Genomic DNA, 26,851 nt, shown 5'->3' on the forward strand with positions numbered 1-26,851 from the left:
CCGTTGAAAGTAATCCAAGGAAAAAAAGTGTATATTTCCAAAGGTAAGGGTGGGAAAAATATATCAGATGAACACATTTACTCACGCAACCAACTTTTTATCCCCCTCTTCACCTTTTTTTTGTCTGTCCCTCACCTTTAGCGGTCCCCACTAAACCCGGCACGCCGCGTTTGTTCCGCCCCTCCTTTTTCATTCACCCCTGCAAAACATATCAGAATAAGTGTCTGAAATAAATAAAAATAAATTCTATCTATCTATCTATTTACCTTGGTCATATCCCTCAAGAGGGGTGACCGACAGCAAGACACAAGCATAGAATAACAAAGAAAATAAAAGGGAATAAATAGCAAAAACACACACACAAATTTTTGGACCATGGCCAACCCAATTGCCCAAACAAGTTAGGCACCTCGGCACCCAAGTCGGTCATGCTTTCGTCCCTCCAGATGAAACGGGACACAAGAAAGCGGCCATGTCACTCGGGTGACATAACACACTCTTCTGTTCAACAGCAGGGCCCGACAGCTTTCACTGGTTTACCCCTGCCGCATCATACGGGTGCCCAGCCCATCCTTAAGAACGTGTTCACAATCCCACTATCCTTTCACAACACCTCTCCACTCATTCCTATCACCAACAAGAGCTCTAGCTTCCATTATATTTAGACCTTTGTTGTGAGGGGCCCTCTCCTTGTGAGAGGTAAGAGAATTCTCCCACCATGATCTGCTGTGTGTCGTAAGAGGCGACTAAAGTGGAGGCAGCGAGGGGACTGGGGATCCTCTCCTCTCTATCTCTACTCCCTAAGAGACAGCAAGGCAAAGAAAGGGGGGCGGGAGACCGAAAGGTCTCGCAAACCCTAGTTATAGGGTCACTAAATGTGAGAGGATGTGGAAGTAAAGCGACTGAGTGGAAGAGATCGGAAGGATGATGACTAAAAGGAAGGTTGATGAGTGTAGTAAATCCAGGAGAGTCAAATATTTACAAATACAGAATAGTAAAAAATGTTTTCTCTATGCCGTAGTGCAACCCAACGTGCGATTCGCATTCATCTTTTTCGGCCAATTGCAGGCTTTGTTTCGCCCCTTTAGCCTATGCGAGCCTGTAAATGATAAAAAGGATCCGCCCCCTTTACTTCTGAATAACTTTAGCCAATAGTGACTGATTCAAATGATGATTGACACATTGGTTAGGAAATGAAACGCCGGTATATAAATCCCAGCATACACCGCGGACGACTTCGCCTTCGGGGGAAAATCGAGTCGGCGGCTGCTTGCCTTAGTTGCAAGACTTTGCGACTTAATATTGATCCATATATAAGGCGCACCGCCTTATAAGGCGCACGGTCAGCTTTTGAAAAAAATAAAGGCTTTTAGATGCGCTTTATAGTGCGAAAAATACAGTACATAAATCGGCCGCATCACTGAATAAGCCGCAGGGTTGAAAATTAGGGAAAAAAGTAGCGGCTTATAGTCCGGAATTCACGTTAGTCGTTTCGAGAACACGCAGGAGGTCCGCGGCGCGAGCAATTCATCGAAATCGCTCGCCCGCCGGAGGTCTTTTATCTTCCGAGTGGCGTTCTAGCGTGTATTTATTTTCCTACACGCGGGATGATATAAAGCAAGTACTAAGCGTGAATCAATAACGTGGCTTTTACACGGCGGCGGCGCTGTTGTGTTTCACATAAAGGGGGAAAAATATATATATATGAATAAAAAGCTCCGATGCGATCGATACCTCCTCGAGAGGATGTCCAATTACGGTTGCCTACTTCCTGTTCAAATGCACGTGTGCAGGGAACGTCTTGATGTAAAGCAAGGGGTGGGCAACGGGTTGTCCGCAAGGCACAGGTTGGCTAAACAAAAACGGACAGAAGGGAATAACGATATACCGTATTCTCCGCACTATAGGGCGCACCGGGTTATAGGGCGCACCCCCAAAAAATAGTTTTTGGTCCTATATCTTCCATAGATAAGGCGCACCGGATTATAAGGCGCTACAATGGGAACGTGGACAAAACAGTCAGATGATTCAGTCCAACTGATTACCCCCTTAACATTCCCAAAGCTCGCAAAGAAGCAAATACGTGTCGTAGACACGTGCGGATGCGGTGTCCGTACGATGTCACTCGAATGCATCATTCCATCATTCGGAAGGTTAAAGTCTTGGGATTCAAGAAATGATAACCATTCCTTAGTTTCTATTTTCTTTTTCGCTCGCAACTTTACTGTGGATATGACAATAAACACTTGGAATTGAGTTGAATTCACTCAACTCATCGCAGCAACATCAAGATCGTTCTAAAACAAGATACCGGGAAAATATAAAGCCGCATAACTCACCTAAGTTCTCACGTTCAATAATGATACGCAATCATGGTCTTCTTACAACCGTGAGTGAAGTAAATCCAGGAGAGTAAATTATTTGCAAATACAGACTAATAAAACATGTTTCTTTATGGTGTACTTTAGCAAGCTTGCTAAGCTTGCTACGCCATTGCTAAACTCGGCCAATTGCAGGGTTTATTTTGGCCATCTAGCCTATTGGAGGCTCTGAATAACTTCAGCCAATAGCGATCGATTTAACTGATTTTTGACACATCTTTTTCGGGCAATTGCAGGGTTTGTTTTGGCCATCTAGCCAATCTGAGGCTCCGAATAACTTCAGCCAATAGTGATCGATTCAAATGATGATTGACACATTGGTTAGCCAATAAAACGCCGGTATATAAATCCCAGCATACACCGCGGACTTGCTACGCCATTGCTAAACTCGGCCGATTGCAGGGTTTGTTTTGGCCATCTAGCCAATTCGAGGCTCCGAATAACTTCAGCCAATAGTGAGCGATTCAAATGATGATTGACACATTGGTTAGCCAATGAAACGCCGGTATATAAATCCCAGCATACACCGCGGACTACTCCACGTTCGGGGTAAAATCGAGTCGGCGGCCGTTGAGTAAGTTGCGATACCTTGCGAATTTAATATTGAGCCATATATAAGGCGCACTGTGTTATAAGGCGCATGGTCAGCTTTTGAAAAACTAGGTGCGCCTTATAGTGCGGAAAATACGGTACATATGTAAATGTGTCTGCAACGAAAGTACTACTACAGAAATACAGACGCTTACAGTTTTTTTTTGTTATAACATGAATTTCACTCTCTCTCTCTCTACCCTTATTCTATAATTTGTCTGAAGTTGCTACAGTGCTATATTTTGTATGTTTAAGGTTCATATACTTATGTTTAAGGCTTTTATAAGTAACCTGTATTGTTTTGTACTAAACAAATAAACATTTCATAAAATAATATGCTCTATAAAGATAAAGTTGAGTTTAACCTACTTTTGGAAAATGGGCTTCAAGAAGTCCTCCACCTTCGTGGACATAAAAAAGCATTGCAACCATTTTCTCAACCGCATCAAGCTTTCTTATTCCACTTTCATTCCAAAAGAAACAGCTTGCCGCCTCTTTATACTTTTAACTCTGGGGGCCACACGATAGAACAAACATTCTTCCGGGGGCCGGACTATTAGATTAAAGAGAAAGAAAAAGAGAGATAAAGAAATAAGAGTAAAAGCATTATCACTGGGTGGCAAAACATAAATATACGTCTTTTTTGTTTTATTTAAAAAAAAAAAAGGATATAGAGTGTTTGGCGTAGAAAATCCGTAAGTATCAAGCCTCTGGGAATGATTTCAGTATAAAAAAAAATAAATCAACATTAGATGGCGGGAGTGAGAGAGAGATCTTTGTTCACACATTGAGGTAGCCCCCCACTTTTAGTAGTGCTTCCTGTATCCAGCAGATGAGAGTGATTGGCTAGTCCCGCGTGGCAACTGTGATGAACTTTTCAGAAAAAGATGACCAAGTCCAATAGTTATCGTCTAGTCCGGAGGGATGACGTTTTGTAAACATCAGGCGTTAAAAGGTTCTTGCTAACAGTTTGTACGGATGCTTGAAATCCAGAAAAATGTTTGAATAAACTGTTATCAAGTGTTTGGCGTAGCAAATCCTTGAGTATCAAGCCTCTGGAAAATGTTTAATATTAAATAAAATCAACATTAGATGGCAGGAGTGAGAGAGATCTTTGTCCACACATTAAGGTACCCCCCTCTTTCTAATAGTGCTTCCTGTATCCAGCAGATGAGAGTGATTGGCTATTCCCGCGTGGCAACTGTGATGAACTTTTAAGAAAAAGATGACAAAGTCCAATTGTTATCGTCTGGTCCGGAGGGATGACGTTTCGTGCACGCACGTGGTCACTTGAGGTGAATGCAAGCGCCATGTTGAAGTTGTGTGGACTTTTACCACAAATATCAGGCCTTGAAAATTTCTTGCAAACAAAGTTTGTACGGATGCTTGAAATCCTGGAAAATGCTTGAATATTGATGTTACGTTTTCCAGGTCAGAAAAATGCTTGAATTTTCGGTTTTATGTGCTTGAAAATACTTAAAATTCTTGCCATGTCGGCAGTCTGACTCGACAGACCGCAGTTTTGATGACAAAAAATGATAACATAATAAAGTCGGCGGTGTCATGTGTAGCGTCATCGCCCCCTACCTGTGCATTAGGACCGGTACATCTCTTCACAATGAGAGAGGCAGCGCTGTCCAGTCTTTTTTTGTCAACATTTTTAACATAGCAAGCACCGCTCTTTGCTCGTCCCCCTCCATGGTGGCAGTGAAGTGCCACGTATGCTTCAAGAAACTTCCTCGTCTTAGCTTTCGGAAAGAGACTTTCGTTTATCTCCTTACCCCGTGTCTTTTCTTCTGCTTCCATGTTAAATCTTTTTTTTAATGTGGTCACTTGAGCCTCTGCTACACTTCATGTATACTCTTCGTAACCAATGCTTCTGCTCTGTGCTTAATGTACCGCTTGGAAGCTAAATGTTATTAAAACACTCTGCCAATGAGAACGCCACTGCACCCTAGTGTAGTGGGGGTGCAATTACACTTTTGTATGGGAAAGTAAAAAAAAAAATTGAGAACCACTGGACTACAGTCAGAGCTACCTATTTTTTTTGGTTTCGGCATATGATAGTTTACGGGTGTCAAACGTGACAGTGAGAGAAGCACAAGAGAAAAATGAGCCGCAGTTTTTAATATGTCCACTTGATGTCACTCCCAAATTAACTGTAACTGGATGTGTATCTCTCGTCTCTTTCTCTCTCTTCCTTTCAATTTATTTATCTATTTTTATATTTATCTTTCTCATGTTAGTTCTGTCTTTTTCACTCTTTTTTTCTGTTGCTTTTTCTCTACCTCCATTTCCCACTCTTTTTCTCTTTCTCTTTTTTTCTTTGTCTTTTTCTGTTTCTCTTTCATTCTTTTATTACTCAACTAGAGTCAGAGGTACCTTGTTTTTTTTTGGTTTCGGCATATAATAGTTTACGGGTGTCAAACGTGACGGTGAAGAAGCACAAGAGAAAAATGAGCTGCCGTTTTAAACATGTCCACTTGATTTCACTCCCAAAATAACTGTAACCCGATGTCTATCTTTCTTCTTGTCTCTTTCTCTCTCTTTCTCTTCCTTTCAACTTATTTATCTATTTTTCTATTTCTCTTTCTCACTTTAGTTCTGTCTTTTTCACTCCTTTTTTCTCCTGCTTTTTCTCTATCTCCATTTTTCACTTTTTTCTCTTTCTCTTCTTTTCTTTCTGTCTTTATATTACTCCCTCTCTTTACTTACTGTCTCTCTCTATTTGGGAACCACTGGACTACAGTCAGAGCTACCTTGTTTTTTGGTTGCGGTATATAATAGTTAAGGGGTGTCAAACGTGACAGTGAGAGAAGCACAAGAGAAAAATGAGCTGCAGTTTTCAATACGTCTACTTGATGTCGCCAAAGCCAGGTGTCACTCCCAAATACACTCTAACTGGATGTCTATCCCTCTTATTGTCTCTTTCTCTTCCTTTCAACTTATTTATCTATTTCTCTTTCTCACGATAGTTCTGTCTTTTTCACTCCTTTTTTTCTCGTTTTTTTGTGCATCTCCGTTTCTCCCTCTTTTTCTGTTTTTGTCTTTCTTTCTTTCTTTTTCTGTTTCTCCCTTTCATTTTTCATGACTCCCTCTCTTTCTCGCCGTCTTTTTGTCTTTCTTACTCTCTCTCTCTATTTGCGAGTTAAAAGAATTCTGTCCCAAACTTTCAAGTTGTCAACAATGCAATGTCGCCACTTCACTGTGCACGGGTGCATGCAGAACGTTGCCACAATTACAAACTGGTCCTTCCTATAATGACAGAGCGTGTAACCGGAGGTATAAACATCGGCGCTGCAGTAAGCCCCGCCCTCAAATTACCCACAAGGCCGAGGATGCAGCATCCCTAAAAGCGAATGCAGGAAATAAAAAGAGCGAAAGAGAGAGAGGGACATCTGCTTGCGCCGCTTGATGGTCACTCCCAGTCAATGTCAAAAGTCCTTCCACCGTTTGACACTGCCGTCTACTGCTACTGTCATCCAGTCGGTCGGGGGCGGGCGGAGGGTGCCCATGCAACCCGTCAGCGAGCGAGGAAGTGTGCAAACTCGCCCGAACCCGCCGAGAAAACGTGTTTGCAGTCACACGGGCGACAAAACAGATGCGGGAGCGGAGACGACACGTGTCGGGGGGCAATTCACTGTCCCTGAGTGTCATAGCTACTAGGGATGGGCACCACCAGGGTGAATTTGCCCAAGACACAGCACAGGAAGCGGTGCTTTGATGACTCTGCCGGTTAAGGGATCCTTGAACCGCGATTGCGATTTCAATGCAATTTTTGATTTTAATGAGTACCGTATTTTCCGCACTATAAGGCGCACCGGGTTATAGGGCGCACGCTGAATAAATAGTTTTTGGTCCTATTTTTGACATACATAAGACGCACCGGATTATAAGGCGCTACAACGGGAACGTTGACAAAACAGTCAGATAGTTCAGTCCAACTTCTTACCCCCTTAACATTCCGAAAGCTTGCACAGAAGCAAATACGTGTCGAGAACACGTGCGGATGCGGTGTCCGGACGGTGTCACTCAAATGCATCGTTCCATCATTCGGAAGGTTAAAGTCTTGGGATTCAAGAAATGCCAACCATTCCTTAGTTTCTATTTTCTTTTTCGCTCGCAACTTTACTGTGCATATGACAATAAACACTTGGAATTGAGTTGAATTTCAAAATAGACACTCCATTCCATCCATTATCTGCACCGCTTATCACAGAAACATCGAGTTCAGTCTGAAACAAGATACAGGGATAATATATAGCCGGAGTAGCTCACCAAAGTCGTTGTGTTCATAATAATGTGCAGCCAATGTCCTCTTATAGTAAATCCAGGAGAATACAATATTTACAAATACAGTATAGTAAAAAATGCTTTCTGTATGCCATCAACCACGTGCTATACACATTCATCTTTTTCGGCCAATTGCAGGCTTTGTTTTGCCGTTTAAGCCAATGCCAGCCTGTAAATGATAAAAAGGATCCGCCCCCTTTACTTCCGAATAACTTTAGCCAATAGTGACTGATTGAAATGATGATTGACACATTGGTTAGGAAATGAAACGCCGGTATATAAATCCCAGCATACACCACGGACGACTTGGCCTTCGGGGGAAAATCGAGTCGGCGGCTGCTTGCCTTAGTTGCGAGACTTTGCGACTTAATATTGATCCATATATAAGGCGCACTGTATTATAAGGCGCATGGTCAGCTTTTGAAAAAAATAAAGGCTTTTAGGTGCGACTTATAGTGCGGGAAAATACGGTACTTAATCATTTTGACATGATTTAACACTAATAAAACAGCGCCCTCTTCTGGGGAGTTTGGTTAGGATTGCCAACTGCTGACCACTATTGAATTTTTGATTCCTCATAATGATATAATTATTATATAATTACCAACTGAGCTTATAAGATTGTAACAAAATAAACACTATAAGTCTACAAATAAAAACAGAATACTTCATTACTGTTAAATAAATGATCTTTATTGTCAAAATTCAATAGTACAATATAATAGGAGGGCTTCTTTCAGAGTAAGAAAGCGATTTAGAAAGCGGCCGGCTAGCTGCACACTAGCTGTACTACAACACAGGTGTCAAACAGGTGGCCCGCGGGCCAGATCAGGCCCGCTAAGGGATTGAATCCGGCCCGCGAGACAACACTCAGAGAAGCGCAAGAGAAAAATGAGCTGCAAGTTGAAAAATGTCAACTTGATGTTGCCAAAGCCAGGTGCCTCGAACAAAGACACTGTACTTGTATTTATTTCTCTCTCTCTCTCTCTCTTTTCCACCCCTTTTCTCCCACTCTGTGTCTCTCTTTTTCTCTTCCTTTGTTCCTCTTTGTCTTTTTCTCTCTTTGTGTCTTTTTAACTTCTTTTGCTCTAACTTCCTTTTTTCCTTTTCTCTCTTTTCTCTTTTCTCTCCTTCGGTCTTTCTATTTCTCTTTGGATTTCTTTCTTCCTCTCCCTTTCTTTTCCCCCCTCTCTCACGACTTTTTATCTCTTTTGTTTCTCACGCTCTCTCCCTCTCTCTCTTTTTCTTTCTTTGTCCCGCCCTCTCTCCTTTTCTTCTTCTCATTCCTAACCACTTATCCATTTTTCTTGTGTTCTCTGTGCGTCTACTTTGGAAAACGATATGCAAATGCACGACCTTATAACGCTCAGGAAAGTCCGGAAGCACAAAGTTATTCGATGCTGGCTTCTGATTGGCTGCCGAGTATGCAAATTGCTAAACGAACCGAAATTCCTGAATTTCCAAACCGAACGAGGATTTCGAAATCGGAATAAAACAGATCTTTGATTTGAAAAAAAAAACCCCAAATATATATATATATTTGCCGGCAATATAGAATATCGGCAATATCGGAATATATATATTTTTTTCTCTTGAAAAAGTTGTCGGCCACCCGGGCAGAGACGTTTTGTAAGTTGTCTGCCCGACGTAAAAGATGCACGCCCCCGGCATTATTTCAGACACTGCTAATGCGCTTCATGGCCAAAACACCAATGATAAAATTAGATAGGTGCTGTAAAAAAATATATGTCAAGGCTCTTTGAACCCAGTTGGGAATTGTTAACATATACTTAATAGACAAAGTGTGTTTTTAATACAGGGTTCTATCCTGGGCCCAAAGTTATTTAATTTCTATATGAACGATATTTTTAATGTTTCAAAACTATTGAAAATAGTAATATTTGCAGACGACACTCACAATTTCTATTCAAATGATAACTATATTGATTTGGTCACCTGTATTAATTGTGAACTAATTAACCTAAAAGTATGGATGGATATAAATAAATGATCTTTAAATTTAAATAAAACCAAAGTAATATTTTTTGGTCATTGCAAGGCAAATCAAGATTTAGAAGTAAAAATGGATGGTGCTGCAATAGCCATTGTATCAGAAATTAAGTTTTTAGGGGTCATAATAGACAATACAGGGAGTGCAGACTTATTAGGCAAATGAGTATTTTGACCACATCATCCTCTTTATGCATGTTGTCTTACTCCAAGCTGTATAGGCTCGAAAGCCTACTACCAATTAAGCATATCAGGTGATGTGCATCTCTGTAATGAGAAGGGGTGTGGTCTAATGACATCAACACCCTATATCAGGTGTGCATAATTATTAGGCAACTTCCTTTCCTTTGGCAAAATGGGTCAGAAGAGGGACTTGACAGGCTCTGAAAAGTCAAAAATAGTGAGATATCTTGCAGAGGGATGCAGCACTCTTAAAATTGCCAAGCTTCTGAAGCGTGATCATCGAACAATCAAGCGTTACATTCAAAATAGTCAACAGGGTCGCAAGAAGCGTGTAGAAAAACCAAGGCGCAAAATAACTGCCCGTGAACTGAGAAAAGTCAAGCGTACAGCTGCCAAGATGCCACTTGCCACCAGTTTTGCCATATTTCAGAGCTGCAACATCACTGGAGTGCCCAAAAGCACAAGGTGTGCAATACTCAGAGACATGGCCAAGGTAAGAAAGGCTGAAAAACGACCACCACTGAACAAGACACACAAGCTGAAACGTCAAGACTGGGCCAAGAAAAATCTCAAGACGGATTTTTCTAAGGTTTTATGGACTGATGAAATGAGAGTGAGTCTTGATGGGCCAGATGGATGGGCCCGTGGCTGGATCGGTAAAGGGCAGAGAGCTCCAGTCCGCCTCAGACGCCAGCAAGGTGGAGGTGGGGTACTGGTATGGGCTGGTATCATCAAAGATGAGCTTGTGGGGCCTTTTCGGGTTGAGGATGGACTCAAGCTCAACTCCCAGTCCTACTGCCAGTTTCTGGAAGACACCTTCTTCAAGCAGTGGTACAGGAAGAAGTCCGCATCCTTCAAGAAAAACATGATTTTCATGCAGGACAACGCTCCATCCAAGTACTCCACAGCGTGGCTGGCAAGAAAGGGTCTAAAAGAAGAAAAACTAATGACATGGCCTCCTTGTTCACCTGAACTGAACCCCATAGAGAACCTGTGGTCCCTCATCAAATGTGAGATTTACAAGGAGGGAAAACAGTACACCTCTCTGAACAGTGTCTGGGAGGCTGTGGTTGCTGCTGCACGCAATGTTGATCGTGAACAGATCAAAGCACTGACAGAATCCATGGATGGCAGGCTTTTGAGTGTCCTTGCAAAGAAAGGTGGCTATATTGGTCACTGATTTGTTTTTGTTTTGTTTTTGAATGTCAGAAATGTATATTTGTGAATGTTGAGCTGTTATATTGGTTTCCCTGATGAAAATAAATAATTGAAATGGGTATACATTTGTTTTTTGTTAAGTTGCCTAATAATTATGCACAGTAATAGTCACCTGCACACACAGATATCCTCCTAAAATAGCTAAAACTAAAAAAGCCCCACTCCAACTTCCAAAATATTCAGCTTTGATATTAATGAGACTTTTGGGTTCATTAAGAACATGGTTGTTGTTCAATAATAAAATTCATCCTCAAAAATACAACTTGCCTAATAATTCTGCACTCCCTGTAAATTAAGCTGGAAAACACACATCAGACACATACAAACTAAAGTATCTGAAAATATTTCAATAAATAATAAAGCCAAATTCATTTTAAACTATAATGCATTGTATTATATTGTTCTCTAGTTCTGCCATGTTTAACATATTGTGCAGAAGTCTGGGGCAATAATTACAAAAGTTGACTACAGCCCCTTTTTATCCTTCAAAAACGTGCACAGGGTAGGATATCAAAATCATACTCATATTTTGTTCCTGCAGTCCAAATTATTAAAATTGGATGATTTAATAAATTTTTTCACTTCGCAACTGTTATTTAAGGTCAACAAAAACATAGTGCCAGAAAACATCCAAAAATGATTCACTCGGAAAGAGGGAAATTATAACTTGAGGGGCTGTCGTGAATTCATAATCCCATCGGTGAGAACCACCAGGAAAAGTATGTGTGTGTCTGTGTGTGGAGTCAAACTTTGGAATAATTTACAAGATGAGATCAAACAATGTCCAACTATTATATATATCATATATAAAAAACATTACTGGCGGAATACAGGGATGAAGAAAATGGGATATGAGTGAGATTGGAAATAAGTTTAAAACTATGGTTAACTTGTTGTTATGTTTATTTTTATTGTTGTTATTATCATTGGTGCCGCAGTGATATTTGGTAACTAGTGGCATTATGACGTTGAGGGATGGGTATTACGAAGAGTAGTGTATAAAATCTGTGATTATTGTAATTATTATGATTATTGATATATGACCTATGTAATAAGTATATCCGTGAGATTTTGTTATATAAGACTCAAGAGGAGAATGTATTTAAAAGGGAAGATGAAGGGGTAGGGAAAATAAGCATCTGCTTCTGACTACCCCTTTTCGAACATGTTATGTGCCATTATTTTGTTGTCATTGTTTTTGTCCTGTTTTTATTTTTATTTTCGAAATAAAGGTTTTCATTCATTTATCCATTCAATACTCTATAAGGACACCTCAAACGACTCCACCTTTAAAAAGTGCTAGAATTTGACCATGACGAATGGTGTCCGAACCCTGTCTAGAGGTTTTACTTTACATCTCAATCTCCATCGCCTTTCCTCTGCCAGGCGGACTTGACGGGCATCAAATGGCGCTGCTACAACTTCCGCGGCGGCGGCGAGTACGGTCCGGTGATCTCGGCGCCGGCCCAGGACGACCCGGTCCTGCGAAGCTTCATGCGCTGCGTGCAGGCCAACCTGCTTTGCGTCTGGCGCCGCAAAATCAAACCCGACGCCAAGGAGCTTTGGATCTTCTGGTGGGGAGACCAACCCAACCTGTCCGACGTCATCCATCATGAACTGGAAGGTAAGGGTTGCGTGATAAGACCGCGGTCGAATCGCTCCTGCGAACGCCGTAATAAAATGGGAAAAAAGACTTCATGAATATACAATCGCAGTGTTCTGGTTTGCCCGCGTCCGAAGACGCATCATTTTTGCTGGGGACGCATCGTGTCAAATCAACGTGCGTCCCCGGGACGCAACTTTTTTGACACGAAATTGTCATTATCATTTTTTAACAAAGATTTACCGCACTCCAAACTTTTCGTCAGGCAGATCCGCCATTGTTGTTTTGGTCTCGCGCCGATCTCGGCAAACGAGATCTCGTCGCTTCGAGATGACGTCATTGTTGTGGTGGTTGTTGTCGAGTGAAAGAGTATGCCTCCGAAAAAACAGTTGGTATTAGGTGCAAATCAACAAAAAATGGGTCATTTGTTCAGTGTCGGTAATAAGTCGAAACATTGCTAATAGAGTGCTTCGAGGTCCTAAGATTACCCACAATGCATTGCTGGCGGCCATTTTGGAAGTCCACAAAGCTTTTCACTTCATTGTTATTGTTCAGCGAACCAGTTAGATTCTACATTGTTCTCTTGTTGCCACTTCCACATTCTTAGCTTCCTCCTCCGACACAGTGACTTTGTCTTTTAGAGGTAAACAATGTCCTCGGATGTCCTCCAAAGTCATCATTTGGCAATCTTCTTCGTACAATTCGCTTAACATAAGTGGGAACTTGGGCTGTAGAGATTGCGGCTTGTAGTTGGAAGTGTACTTCACATCTACTGAGAGACATGCAGGCTTATCTGGGAGTATCGCTTTAAAGAAAGTGTCATATCTTGACTCTGGTATATTTGGTATTTTCACAAAAGGGACTTGGGTGGAAAATAAGATAGTTAACAAGTTCGATGTAAGTCACACACGGCAACAAATCGGGATCAGACTTCCAGTCCTTGTTTTTAATTTTGTAGGGATCCAATTTTCCACCGTGCTTGCTTGTCTAAACTCTCCACGTAGTTTTCCATAGTGTTGATGGACAAAATCCGTACACAAACGAAGCTAGTAAATAAATAGACAAACTGAGTCAATATTTGCTCCTCTCGCTATCACCGCTTGTAATCGACAGACTTCCAAGATGGCGGCACGAAGCCGTGTTACTATTTTTAGCACAAAGCGCGGAGCCCTCTATAAAAGCAGTGGCAAAAAACAGCATTGCACTAAATCCTACATTTGACTAAGAACTTCTAACCTGAACGGAGATAAAAGAGTTGTGGAAGGAAAGTTAGCCATTAGAATATCGGCATCTTCATGTTCGCACACCAATAGCAGACCAGCATCTTGTATGACGTCGACCAATAGCAGACAGGCATCTTAGAGACTTATTTCTACATACATGCAAACACCTCAAAGAGACAATTTTTAGGCATGCGAGGTAGGTTTTTTGGGAGTTGAAGTCTTATAGTGCGCTCTTTGTATCTCAGGGTTCTACTGTATTAAATTGAGTGTTTCAAATCCTCAAATTCTTGAATTTTGATGTTGTGTTCTCAAGGATTAATTACTTGAATTTTGGGCTGAAGTGCTTGTAAATGCTTGAAATGATTGCCTGGCAGTCTGACTGATAGACCACGCATTGAACAGAGAAAAATAAGTCTGCGTGTAAATAACGCTGACGCACCTACTCTGATGGCATTGCCATTTATTCTTCCTCCGTGTGTAACAGCAGCTCGCATTAGTTTGTATGACGTTGTTATGTGAAGTGTCTTTGCCTCCTCTGCCGTTTGTAAAATTGGCTTTGAATGTGCTTAAAAAGTGCTTGAATTTGGCCGTAAAAAAGGTGTACCCAACTATCTATCTATCTAGACATTTATCTATCTATCTATCTATCTATCTATCTATCTATCTATCTAGACATCTATCTATCTATCTAGACATCCATCTATCATCTAGACATCTATCTAGACATCTAAACATCTATCCTCCTAGCTTCCTTCGTTCCTACCTTCCTTCCTTCTGACCTTCCTACTTACCTTCCTTCCTTCCTTCGTTCCTACCTTCCTTCCTTCTGACTTTCCTACTTACCTTCCTACCTTTCTTCCTACCTTTCTTCCTACCTTTCTTCCTACCTCCCTTCCAACCTACCTTCCGACCTACCTACCTTCCTTCCGACCTACCTTCCTTTCTTCCTTTCTTCCGACCTTCCTTCCTACCTTCTGACCTTCCAACTTTCCTTCTTACCTTCCTTCCTTCCTTCCTTCTGACCTTCCTATCTACCTACCTTCCTTCCTTTCTTCTGACCTTCCTACCTACCTTCCTTTCTTTCTTCCTTCCTTCCTACCTCTCTTCCTTTCTTCCATCCTTCCTTTCTTCTTTCCTACTTACCTACCTTCCTTCCTTCCTTCCTACCTACCTACCAACCTTCCTACCTTCCTACCTACCAACCTTCCTACCTTCCTACCTACCAACCTTCCTACCTTCCTACCTACCAACCTTCCTACCTTTCTTCCGACCTACCTCCCTTCCTTCCTTCCTTCCTTCCGACCTACCTTTTTTCCTTCTGACCTACCTTCCTTTCTTCCGACCTTCCTTCCTACCTTCTGACCTCCCGACCTTCCTTCCTACCTTCCTTCCTTCCTACCGTCCTATCTACCTACCTTCTCTCCTTTCTTCCTTTCTTCCGACCTTCCTACCTACCTTCCTTTCTTTCTTCCTTCCTTCGTTCCTTCCTACCTTTCTTCCTTCCTTCTATCCTTCCTTTCTTCTTTCCTGCTTACCTACCTTCCTTCCTTCCTTCCTACCTACCTACCCACCTTCCTACCTACCTTCCTTCCTACCTACCTTCCTTCCTTCCTTCCTACTTTCCTACCTAACTTCCATCCTTCCTTTCTTCTTTCCTACCTACCTACCTACCTACCTACCTACCTACCTACCTACCTACCTACCTACCTACCTACCTACCTACCTACTTACCTACCTACCTACCTACCTTCCTTCCTTCCTTTCTTCCTACCTTTTTTCCTTCCTTACTTCCTTCCTTCCTTCCTACCTTTCTTCCTACCTTTCTTCCTTCCTTCCTTCCTACCTTTCTTCCTTCCTTCCTTCCTACCTTCCTACCTTCCTTCCTTCCTACCTGCCTACCTACCTACATTCCTACCTTCCGACCTTCTTTCCTACCTACCTACCTACCTACCTTCCTATCTTCTGACCTTCTTTCCTACCTACCTACCTACCTTTCTTCCTACCTTATTTCCTTCCTTCCTTCCTTCCTTCCTTTGTTCCTACCTTTCTTCCTTCCTTCCTTTGTTCCTACCTTTCTTCCTTCTTTTCTTCCTACCTACCTACCTTACCTTCCTTCCTCCCTCCCTTATTTCCTACCTTCCTTGATTCACCGACTGTGAATCGTATAATTGAAGAAAAACGTTGTTTTATTTACTCATCACCCGTCCTTTTCAGAGCAGAACCCTTTTCGATAAACAAGGCTTTGCAGCAGACATATCAAGCTCTCGCAGCGGATAAAGAATGCATGACGGAGTAGCGTTCAATATTTATTTACTTTTAGGGAAACACATTAGCGTAACGGCGCCGCTCCACGTGCTGTTGTTGTTGTGAAACACACAAAAGGTCCCGGGCGACGCTCGCCGTCGAGCCTTCGTTTGTTTAAGACGTGTTTGCGTTTTGTGCGGGAAAGTCCTTCATTCGAGCCTTCCTATAGCACATATCTGTAAAGTGTTTGCACGTCTCGCTACCGTCAGCGCTATCGCCCCCTATTTATAGAAACATTTGCATTATCTCGCCGCGCACGTGTGCCGAGATCCAACGTATCCGCTAAGCCCGAGAAATGCATCCCTGCCGAGATTTGCATCCCCTAGCTACTATAACCACTTTTACCTCGTTTTATCTCGCTTTTATATCACTTTTTGGGAATATAATGGGGATGTAATACAATTTAAACCATTCCGTCTTTGGTTTTCTTGTGAATGTAATCAAACGGTAATGCACACCCAGGGTTGGGTAGGGTTACTTTCCCTGGATTACTTTCAATTACTTTTGGATGACTCCAATACCAAATATGCTAATAAAAGACAAAAGAAAGTAAATAAGAATAAAATGATGACTCACAACATGTGGTAAGCTTTCTCTCCTGGCTTTGATCTCTTTGATCTCCGGCAAAACGAACATAAAATGCGACAGAAACAAAATGAAAATGAAATCCAAACAGCTTGCTAACCCTAACCCTAGCATATTTGGTATTGGAGTAATCCAAAAGTCATTGAAAGTAATCAAGTTAAAGTAACCCTACCCAACCCGGTCTAGAACTACTGCTCAATAGAACTACAGTAATATTACACAAATACTATTATACAATTACTACAAAAATACTTCTGCAGAAGTAATACAAAAATAAAACAACCGTAATACTACAAAAATACTACGTAAATACTACAAAAATTTGTTTATGAAAATGCTTCATAAATACTTCTGCAGAAATACTACAAATATACCACTACAGTCATACTATATTACAAATGTATTACTACAGAAATATCACAGGAAAAATACTACAGATATATTACAGAAATTCTACTGTGGAAATACCACAAAAATAATACTCCAGAACCAGGGTTGGGTAGGGTTACTTTAACTGGATTACTTTGATCTCTTTGATCTCTGGCAAAACGAACATAAAATGCCACAGAAACAAAATGAAAATAAATCCAAACAGCTTGCCAACATCATTTTTGCCGTTCCGTGTATTCCGTTACTCCGCAAGACTGCACAAAATGGAGTCATTTTATTCATATTTAGTTTCTTTTGTCTTTTATTAGTATATTTGGTATTGGAGTCATCCAAAAGTAATTGAAGGTAATCCAGTGAAAGTAACTCTACCCAACCCTGTGCACACCGTATATAAATCACTTTTGAGCAGGTAACATGTTTATTTTGCCTTTTTCTATTCAAATTGCTCGTATTGAAACTGTTATGCACTCTACCATAAAACTTATTTCAGCATAATAAGGTTTATGGTAGAGTGCATAACAGTTCTCAGTTATGCCGAGAAATGCATCCCTTCCGAGATTTAATAATAATTATAATAATTTCCTTTGTATTGTCATTCTTTGTAACAATGTACACAGAACGAAATGTCGATACACCTGACCCGTTGTAGCGAGCCGATGCAGCCGCAGCCAACAGAGGGCGCCGCCATTTTTACCAATGTTATAAGTCTTAGGTATGACTCGGCCGAGGCGCGAACCAGCGACCTCCCAGTCTCAAAGCGGGCGCCCTACCATCTAGGCTACTGAGCTGGTATTTGCATCCCCTAGCTACTATAACCACTTTTACCTGGTTTTATCTCGCTTTTATATCACTTTTCGGGAATGTAATGGCAAACATATAACCAAAACCACTTCGTCTTGCATTTGATGGGGAACGTAATACAATTTAAACCATTCCGTCTTTGTATTTGTTGTGAATGTAATCGAACGGTAATGCACACGGTCCAGGGTTGGGTAGGGTTACTTTCACTGCACAAAATTTAGTAATTTTATTCATATTTCGTTTCTTTTGTCTTTTATTAGCATATTTGGTATTGGAGTCATCCAAAAGTCATTGAAAGTAATCAAGTTAAAGTAACCCTACCCAACCATTATGCACTCTAACATAAAGCTTATTCTGCTGAAATAAGCTTTATGGTAGAGTGCATAACAGTTTCAATACGAGCGATTTGAGTAGAAAAAGGCAAAATAAACATGTTACCTGCTCAAAAGATTTATATACGGTGTGTATTAACGTTCGATTACATCCACAACAAATACAAAGACGGAATGGTTTAAATTGTATTACATTCCCAACAAATGCAAGACGAAGTGGTTTTGGTTATATGTTCTCCAAAACATTCCCGAAAAGTCATATAAAAGTGAGATAAAACCAGGTAAAAGTGGTTATAGTAGCTAGTGGATGCAAATCTCGTCTGGGAGGCATTTCTCGGCATAACACCGGCAAGACAGAGCATTGGGGGAGGCGGAGGAAGGATTATAATATTCTGCCTCCGAGAAAAAAAAAAGCCAGGGGGGGGCTGGTGGGAAATAGCATGCAGAGGTTGTGGCGATAGCGAAAAGGGCTTTAAAGGCGAATGCTTGACAGATGTCAGCTCCAGCCCTTTGTTCCAGCGTGTGTATTACAGAGCGCTGCCTTTGTAGCTTGATATCGTCGTCCCAGACAGACGATTCGCTCCCACAGTCGGCTAATAGCCTGTTGGAAGGAGAAATAAACTCAGCGTGGCGCCCAGGCGCAAATTAGCCTTCGCCGGTGAAATCTATTGTGCGTCGGACTCCATCTCATGCGCTGTGCTGCGTGAGCTATAGAGAGAGGGATCCTTCGGTGTTCGTGGTTAATGGGAACCGGGACCACCTGCGAAAAGTTTATTTTTTCCTAGCTGTTACTTTTTTCTTGCTTTTTTTCCTTTGTTTCTTTTCTTTTTTTCTGAAATTTTCCTTCTTTTTTCTCTTCCTTCTGTTTTTTTTTCTCAGCTTTTCACTACTTTTTCATTTTGGTATTTTTTTCTTTTTTGTTCTATTTCCCCCCTTCCTTTAAGTCATTTTGTGCACAATTTTACATAATATTTGGTCGTGTAGGGATTAAAGAAGCAAAAACAACCCGAAGAGCCGTTTAGGCCCCGAAAGAGCCGGTTCCTTTTATAGTGAGCCGAGCCGAAGAAGCCGGTTCTCGAAAAACTCTACTGACTTTACTGAACTTCGTTCTACTTAGACCTTGACTTCAAAATACCGCATTTAGAACACAACGTCAGGGGAACCCGTGTATTTTGACCTTCATGCACTGTAACTTTGACTTAATTCGCTTCTTAATTAGCAATTTTCGAGCCCTGATTTTTGTGTGGTGGCTAGATTTTCTTGTGCGCGGAAAAGCTCTGGGCAGTGCGCAATTGCGCACACACGCAGCTTAGAGGGAACATTGGACCAGGACCACCTGCAAAAAGTGGAAATCCGCAAACTAGCTCCCAAGGGTTGAACTTAACTCGAGTATCACAGACCAGGAACGGCGACAGGACCCAATTGCGTTCGTTTACTCAGCTTTGTTTAGAAGGAGGAAAGGACTTGCACCCACGATCCGATGATCGGCGGTCACGGGTAGCTGAGAACGCAGAAGTGGCACTTCCGTGTCGGAGCGAAGGCAGTGTCGAGAGCTTTTGGAAGATGAGCTTCAAGAGGTCCTCCTCTGTGGTAGAAAAAGGGCGGAAAAAAAGCGATCCAACCATTTTCTCAACCGCATCAAGCTGTCTTATTCCATTTTCGTTTCATAAGAAACACCTCGCCTCTTCTTTACACTTTACACCAACCATATTGAATGGATGCAAGAGATATTAAACAATAAAAATGTCAAAGTCTTCTTCTTGGCTCTTGGAGTCTCAATTAGACTAGTATTTTCCGAACAGAGGCTCCGAGCTGGAACATAGGGAGAAATCAAATCGAGATAGATGAGAGGGGGCAAGTCCATAAAAACTTTAGTATGTTTGTAACCGAAACTCAAAGTCACATCCTAAATGGACAGGGAGCCAGTGCAAGTTAGCTAAAATTGGATTGATATGGTCAAACTTTATGGTCCTAGTCAAAAGTCTTACACCGCATTTTGAACCAGTTGCAAGCTCTTGATGTTAGACATCGGGAGACCAGAGAGCAATATACAACAATAATTAAAACACATGAATTGTAACATTATTGTCACGGTTGCCATGGCGCCCGATTGGCCCCTGCCGTGTGGCGCCAGCTTCTGCCACGGTTGCCATGGCGCCCGATTGGCCCCGCCCGTGGGCGCCAGCTGAAGCTCGTTGACAGATATGCTCCCTATCAGTATTTAAACGCTGTCCTGTCAGCAGCCTTTTGTCGGTCCGTCTGCAAATCTCCGTTCTCACACAGCAAGCCCTTTTTTGCCTGTCCTGTGTTTTTCTCCCGCTACGATTTATTTGATTTCGACTTTTTCCGTTCCCGACACCACCATCCCACTTCCGCGGCTGAGCAACCTACTCCCTGCGACCAACGATCTCCGGATCGAGTGTGCGCTCCTTTCTCTTCTCCCCTATAAAACTGTGTAACGTTACGCGAGTGGGTTCTGTCTCCGTTTCTGGTCTCTGACAATTTTGGTATTCGCAGAGGTAACAATTGGTCGTTCGCTTGGATCCTTGTTACCGATTTAAGGTCTCGGAGTCCAAAACTTTGCAAATTCAGAATCTCACCCGCCTGAGTCATGGTGACAGTCCACTCGATAAAGAAGAAAAAGAAAAGGCAGTAATTACAAGGCCCGTCCGTGAACCGGCTGACCGAAAGTGTCGGACGTGAAGAAGTGCTGAGTGGCTGCGCCGTTGAGTGTTGAGAGCGGCGCTATTGTTTGAAGGTGATAAATCTCTTTACTGCTGCTTAAGTCTAAATAAATGATGCCTTTGAGATAGAGCCAAGGGCCAGCGAGTCTCGCCCCCAAAGGCTCGCTCCATCGCTCTGATATTGTCTTTTTGCTTCAACTCCTTAAGGAGCGGGTTTTCACACTAAGTGACGTCCTTAAAAGCCCGGTGTGGACTATATACAGGGTTCCTCTGGGTCCTTGAAATCCCTGAAAAGGATTGAATTTTTAATGTCGTGTTTTCAAAAAAGTTGTTCCTAACTTCACTAATCTTCTACTCGCTGACACCATCTCCTGGTTGAAATCATCATTGCAGCGTCTGTCAACCTGCCTGGACTGGCCCGAGGTTGGTCATGTTTTCGTCCCTCCAGATGAAACGGGACACAAGAAAGCGGCCATGTCACAACACACTCTTCTGTTCAACAGCAGGGCCCGACAGCTTTCACTGGTTTACCCCTGCCGCATCATACAGGTGCCCTGCCCATCCTTTAGAATGCGTCCAAACATCCTACTATCCTTTCACAACACTCATCCACTCATTCCTATCACCAACAAGAGCTCTAGCTTCCATTATATTTAGACCTCTCCTTCTATTGACTTCTGCTCTGTAGATCCTCTTCAACATTCACTCCTCATCCATCGTACTTTTCTTACTTCCACTATTTTCATCCTGAAAACAAGCACGCGTGGGGAAAAAGTTGACTGATTTAGTGTGGCTCTTGTAATCTTTCACTTTTTTTGTAGGTTCTTCCCCTAGCCACTAAATTTAGCTGCTTATACCACCCCTGACCCATTTCGGCTATTTCGTTTCTTGGCCCTGCACGTGAAGGTTGCCGAAATCCGTCACTCAGGCATCTTCAAATTATTTTAACTGTTTCTTTCTCGAGCCACTCATATTACCCACTTGCATACCTGTCAAGCTCCATGCCCTTAAAAACTGTCGTATTTTCCCTTACAAAATACAAAATAATCTTACACCATATATATATTTTTTCAAACATGTATATTTATGTAGTTTAACCTGTTATATTGTACTTGTGTTTCGTTATATCATATATATATTGTTAATAAACATTTTGCTTTGAGACACCGAGTTGCTCGACATGAATGAGGTTTATTATAAAAAAAAGTTCAAAAATGAAGTTGCTTGGACGTTCACTGTAGAAGGAAAAAATACATGCAAATGTAATTACGGTAAGTAGAATTTTCTTATTTAAATTATGAATTCAGTTTCTGCATTAAATTATTGTTGGTAATATACTGATTCAAGGGATAACCACAAACCTGTCTTTTTTCATTTTCTCCTTTTATACTTCCTTTTCTTAACTTCTTTATACCACATCATAATTTGTAATAGAATGCATCAAAGCAAGTGAGCCGTTTGAGAGCCGGCTCTCTTGAATGAGTTGAGCCGAAAAAGCCGGTTCTCTAAAAAGAGACGGACTTCCTTTCACTACACAACTACCACATGAAATCGGATGTTGAATGATGCAGGATGGGAAATCCCCAGGCGGCAGATGCATGCGCACAGTAGCATCAAACCGCTCGCTTTGTTTGCAAAGAAAAAAAACGATACCGAGATAGAGGCCACCGCGGCGAACTCGTTTGACTTGATTGATTTGCCGTTTTTTGTTAGTCAGTGTATACCAGATGGTACCCATCATTGACAAATTTGCGTTTTTGCGCACAGATTTTCTAGTATGTCTTGCACGTCTTAAAATGCATAATAAACGTACTTTGTACGGCAAAAAAGTACAGGTTGACAGGTATGCACTTGGCTGGAAACTATGGCTTGCCGCTATTATTATTATTATTATTATTAGCTAGCTTTGTCTTTAAATGTCACTCACCTTCCACGGTTTGTCATTTAAGCAAACCTTGTTAAGTCCCATGCTTCAGGCATTTAGTGTTCTACATCTTTCACTTTTTTTCCACAGTTTCATTCTTTAGCCACTTATGATATGAATGCATGGTACGGCTCGTAGACAAACACTGCCGTTTCTCTTGGAATCATACTGGCCTTTTGAGAAGCGTCCCCACTACCCGCTAAAGCTCTTCTCAGCCGCTCCAGGTGCATACAGCTTACTTTGTTGTTGTGCAGTACTTAACTACAGCACCCTCTGGTGGTGAATTATTACCCACTGTCCCTTTCAATGTCAGAAAATATGGATTGGGTGCTGTTTATGCGCGCAAAAGTTGAATTATTTGAATGATCAACATACACAGATGCAGAAGCAGTGACACATTTTGAATGCTATTCAAAATTGTGTATCAAAAAGGCCTATTACCGTATTTTCCGCACTATAAGGCGCACCTAAAAGCCTTTATTTATTTCAAAAGCTGACCATGCGCCTTATAATACAGTGCGCCTTGTATATGGATCAATATTAAGTCGCAAAGTCTTGCAACTAATGCAAGCAGCCGTTGACTAGATTTTCCCCCGAATGCGAAGTCGTCCGCGGTGTATGCTGGGATTTATTTACCGGCGTTTCATTGGCTAACCAATGTGTCAACCATAATTTGAATCCATCACTATTGGCTAAAGTTATTCGGAGGTGAAGGGGGCGGATCCTTTTTATCATTTGCAGGCTGGCATAGGCTAAAGCGGCAAAACAAAGCCTGCAATTGGCTGTATTGCATAATCCGGCGCGTCTTATGTATGTCAAATATAGGACCAAAAACTATTTTTTCGGGGTGCGCCCTATCACCCGGTGCGCCTTATAGTGCGGAAAACACGGTAGTCATTAAGGTTTTTTTGAATTCAAGAGCAAATAAATGCAGTGTGCTAAAGTCCCGCGTTGCAATATTGTTGCTTATCCAGCTGCAGGCTAATGTACAGCCCAACAGATTTTTTGCAGATGATTGTTAGTCGTCATTGCGCACAAGCACAATTTGCGAACGTGGATAATGAGATGATTCATCACAGAGATGAACGTTTCATCAAAACAGGAGAGCGATATTATCTTTCATCCGGCAATTTAAATAACGGCCGTATCGTAATATCCCAGCTGCGGTCCGATGATTGAAAGCGATTTATTAGATGCCGGACAAACTCGGACATGCAATGTCCATGTCTTTTCGATGTTATCGGTTGATTTTTGACAAACGTTGAACGACGTCTTGAAAAATGGCATTTTCCGACAACAAGCAGAGACAGCGTCAATTTGTTAGATTAGCTAAGATAGCATTCACCAAGCAGTTCTACGAGCGCTTAACATAATTCGATGTGTAGTAAATGCAGACGCTGCCCAACTTACGGACAATCGTTCGTAAGTTGAACTTGTTCGTAAGTTGCTTCAGTGCTATATTTTGAATGTTTAAGGTTTATAGAAGTATGTTTAAGGCTTGTATAAGTAACCTGTATTGTTTTGTACTAAAAATTAAACATTTCATAAAATAATATGTTCTATAAAGTTGAGTTGAACTTACTTTTGGAAGATGCGCTTCATGAGTTCCTGTTAACCCCTCGCGTGCCACTGCTGGCACGCGTGTCATAGGTTGGCAGCCACTGCTCTAGGGTAAGCTCCACCCATCGGAAATGTCTAAATGTTCACATACAAATGAATGGGTCTATAGTCAGGTTTTTAAATAAAAGGTTTCTGTATACTGTATTCACACCACTGGGGTTCCACAGAGCTTAATATTAGGCCCACTTCATACATTTCTCCACAAGCTACAGATGATCTGTTCTTAGCTAGCGACCGATGGGAAAACATCTGTGGTTGCGGTTGACCAAAACGATTTGAGGTTTTCAGTCTAAAGTTGAGTTTAACTTACTTTTGGAAGATGCGCTTCAAGAGGTCCTCAAACAAATGAAAGGGTCTATATTCAAGTTTTTAGATAAAAGGTTTTGCATCTGTATTGTTATTTTCACACCACTGGTGTTCCACAGAGCTTTATATTGGGCCCACTTCATATATTTCTCCACAAGCTACAGATGATCTGTTCTTAGCTAGCGACCGATGGGAAAACATCGGTGGTTGCGGTTGACCAAAACAATTTGAGGTTTTCAGTCTAAAGTTGAGTTTAACTTACTTATGGAAGATGCGCTTCAAGAGGTCCTCAAACAAATGAAAGGGTCTATATTCAAGTTTTTAGATAAAAGGTTTTGTATCTGTATTGTTATTTTCACACCACTGGTGTTCCACAGAGCTTAATATTAGGCCCACTTCATACATTTCTCCACAAGCTAGAGATGATCTGTTATTACCTAGCGACTGATGGGAAAACATCGGTGGTTGCGGTTAACCAAAACGATTTGAGGTTTTCAGTCCGTGCCGCGGGAGTCAGTTTTCTTTGACGCAACGCGGAGAAGACGGATGAGTCCTAAAATAGAGCTGATAACGAATGTAAGGCATTTTCCGGGCGCGGAGTTAAGTAGAGCTTGATGACTTTGATCACGCTGCAGGCGTTTTTTTCCTGCGCGCCGCCGCGACAGCATGCGGTCAAGGTGAGCCAAGGAGAAAGACTAAACAGCCGGGGAATCGTTGCGGTTATATAAAATCTCCCGGATGATGTCACACGATTAAATGCAAATGGAAAAAGGAGCTGAGCTAAGCATAGCCGGAGTTAGCGTTAGCACAGCGCGAATGTAACCAACCAAAATGAAAATTGAAAATGTTGAATGTCAGAAATGTGGCCTTGAGATGTTGTGGTGGGTAATTTTGAGCAACGTTCCCTCTAATTTTCCAAGGGTCTGAGCGTTCACACAAAGTCGGTGAGCAACGCTTGAAACAACAGTGAGCAACAGCAATCCCAAGTGTGGCAACTGAGTCATTATTAAACATGTCCAAAACTTGACATCAAGTTACATTTTGTTACATTTTACAGTTTCTGGCAATGCAAAAAAAAAAAAAATCACTTTTGAATGAATTGACTCATGTATTATTGCAAAGGTTGTATGGCATACAGACATCTTTTGTTTTTACAACAATTCTTTCACAAGATTTTCATTTCTTTTATTCCTGGTATCTTTTGTCGCATAATACTAACATTTTTGGGGGTTTATTGAGTCGGTTGCACCATACACAACTGTATTTAATCACATTTTTGAGTGGAAGTACAATGTTGGCAACAAGATTGACTTGGTATAATTGGAAATTATTTGAATGCAACACAAACTTTTTCTTTTTTCCCTGTTTTTTTCTTCTTTTTTTTTTAAATTCCTTTAAAAAAATCTCATTGTGTTTTTTTTTTCCTAGCTGTTATTTTTTTATTTTTGTTCTCTATTTACCTTTTTTTCCTTTGTTTCTTTCTTTTCTTTATTCTGGCTTTTTTTTGAATTTTCCTTCTTTTTTTCTCTTCCTTTTGTTTCCTTTTTTCTCAGCTTTTCACAACTTTTTCATTTTGGTATTTTTTTCTTTTTTGTTTTATTCCCCCCTTCCTTTAAGTCATTTTGTGCATATTTTTACATAATATTTGGTCATATAGGGATGAAAGAAGCTAAAAGAACCCGAAGAGCCGTTTAGGACCCGAAAGAGCCGGTTCCTTTAAGTGAGCCGAGCCGAAGAAGCCGGTTCTCGAAAATACCGCATTTTGAACACAGTGTCAGGGGAACCCGTGTATTTTTACCTTCACGCACTGTAACTTTGACTTAATTGGCTTCTTAATTAGCAATTTCGAGCCCTGATTTTTGTGACCTGGCTAGATTTTATTGTGCGCGGAAGAGCTCTGGGTAGTGCGCAATCGCGCACACACGCATCTTAGAGGGAACATTGGTTATGAGTTGCATTTATTTGAGTAAATCTTGGGACATTTTGCACTTCTAGGAGTGCTTTTATTTTTTAGCAATTTAAATCTTTGTAAGAATATTCATTTTTACGTCTTATATTTTTTCAGTCGGGCAGCACGGCGGCGCAGTGGTTAGCGCGCGTTCGGCACATCTCTGAGGTCATGAGATCAAACCTCCTGTGTGGAGTTTGCATGTTCTCCCTGTGTTGTGTGGGTGTCCTCCCACATTCCAAAAACATGCATGTCAGGTTAATTGGCTGGTCCAAATTTTCCCTAGGTGGGAATGAGCAAGTGAGTCTGTCTCTGTGAACTGGCAACCAGTTCAGGGTGTCCCCTACCCACTGCCTGAAGATAGCTGTGATGGGCTCCAGCACCCCCGTGACCCTACTGAGGATAAGCGGTGCAGATGATGGATGAATGGATGGATTTGTTTAATCTGGGCAATT

At 41.5% G+C, this 26,851-nt stretch overlaps 1 protein-coding gene across 2 annotated transcripts in view; it reads left to right on the plus strand.

The window, feature by feature from the left end:
- Positions 1–26,851, plus strand: part of LOC148350070 (mediator of RNA polymerase II transcription subunit 13-like) — a 205,030-nt gene that overhangs the window by 56,086 nt on the left and 122,093 nt on the right. For both annotated transcript variants that reach the window (XM_088319745.1, XM_088319746.1), the window contains exon 2: positions 12,063–12,300. In XM_088319745.1, the coding sequence (XP_088175871.1) occupies positions 12,063–12,300 (238 nt within the window). The remainder of the gene's footprint in view (positions 1–12,062; positions 12,301–26,851) is intronic.

The sequence above is a fragment of the Urocampus carinirostris genome, chromosome 16 (assembly GCF_059441175.1).
Source record: "Urocampus carinirostris isolate Australia breed hairy pipefish chromosome 16, RoL_Ucar_1.0, whole genome shotgun sequence".
Lineage (NCBI taxonomy): Eukaryota > Metazoa > Chordata > Actinopteri > Syngnathiformes > Syngnathidae > Urocampus > Urocampus carinirostris.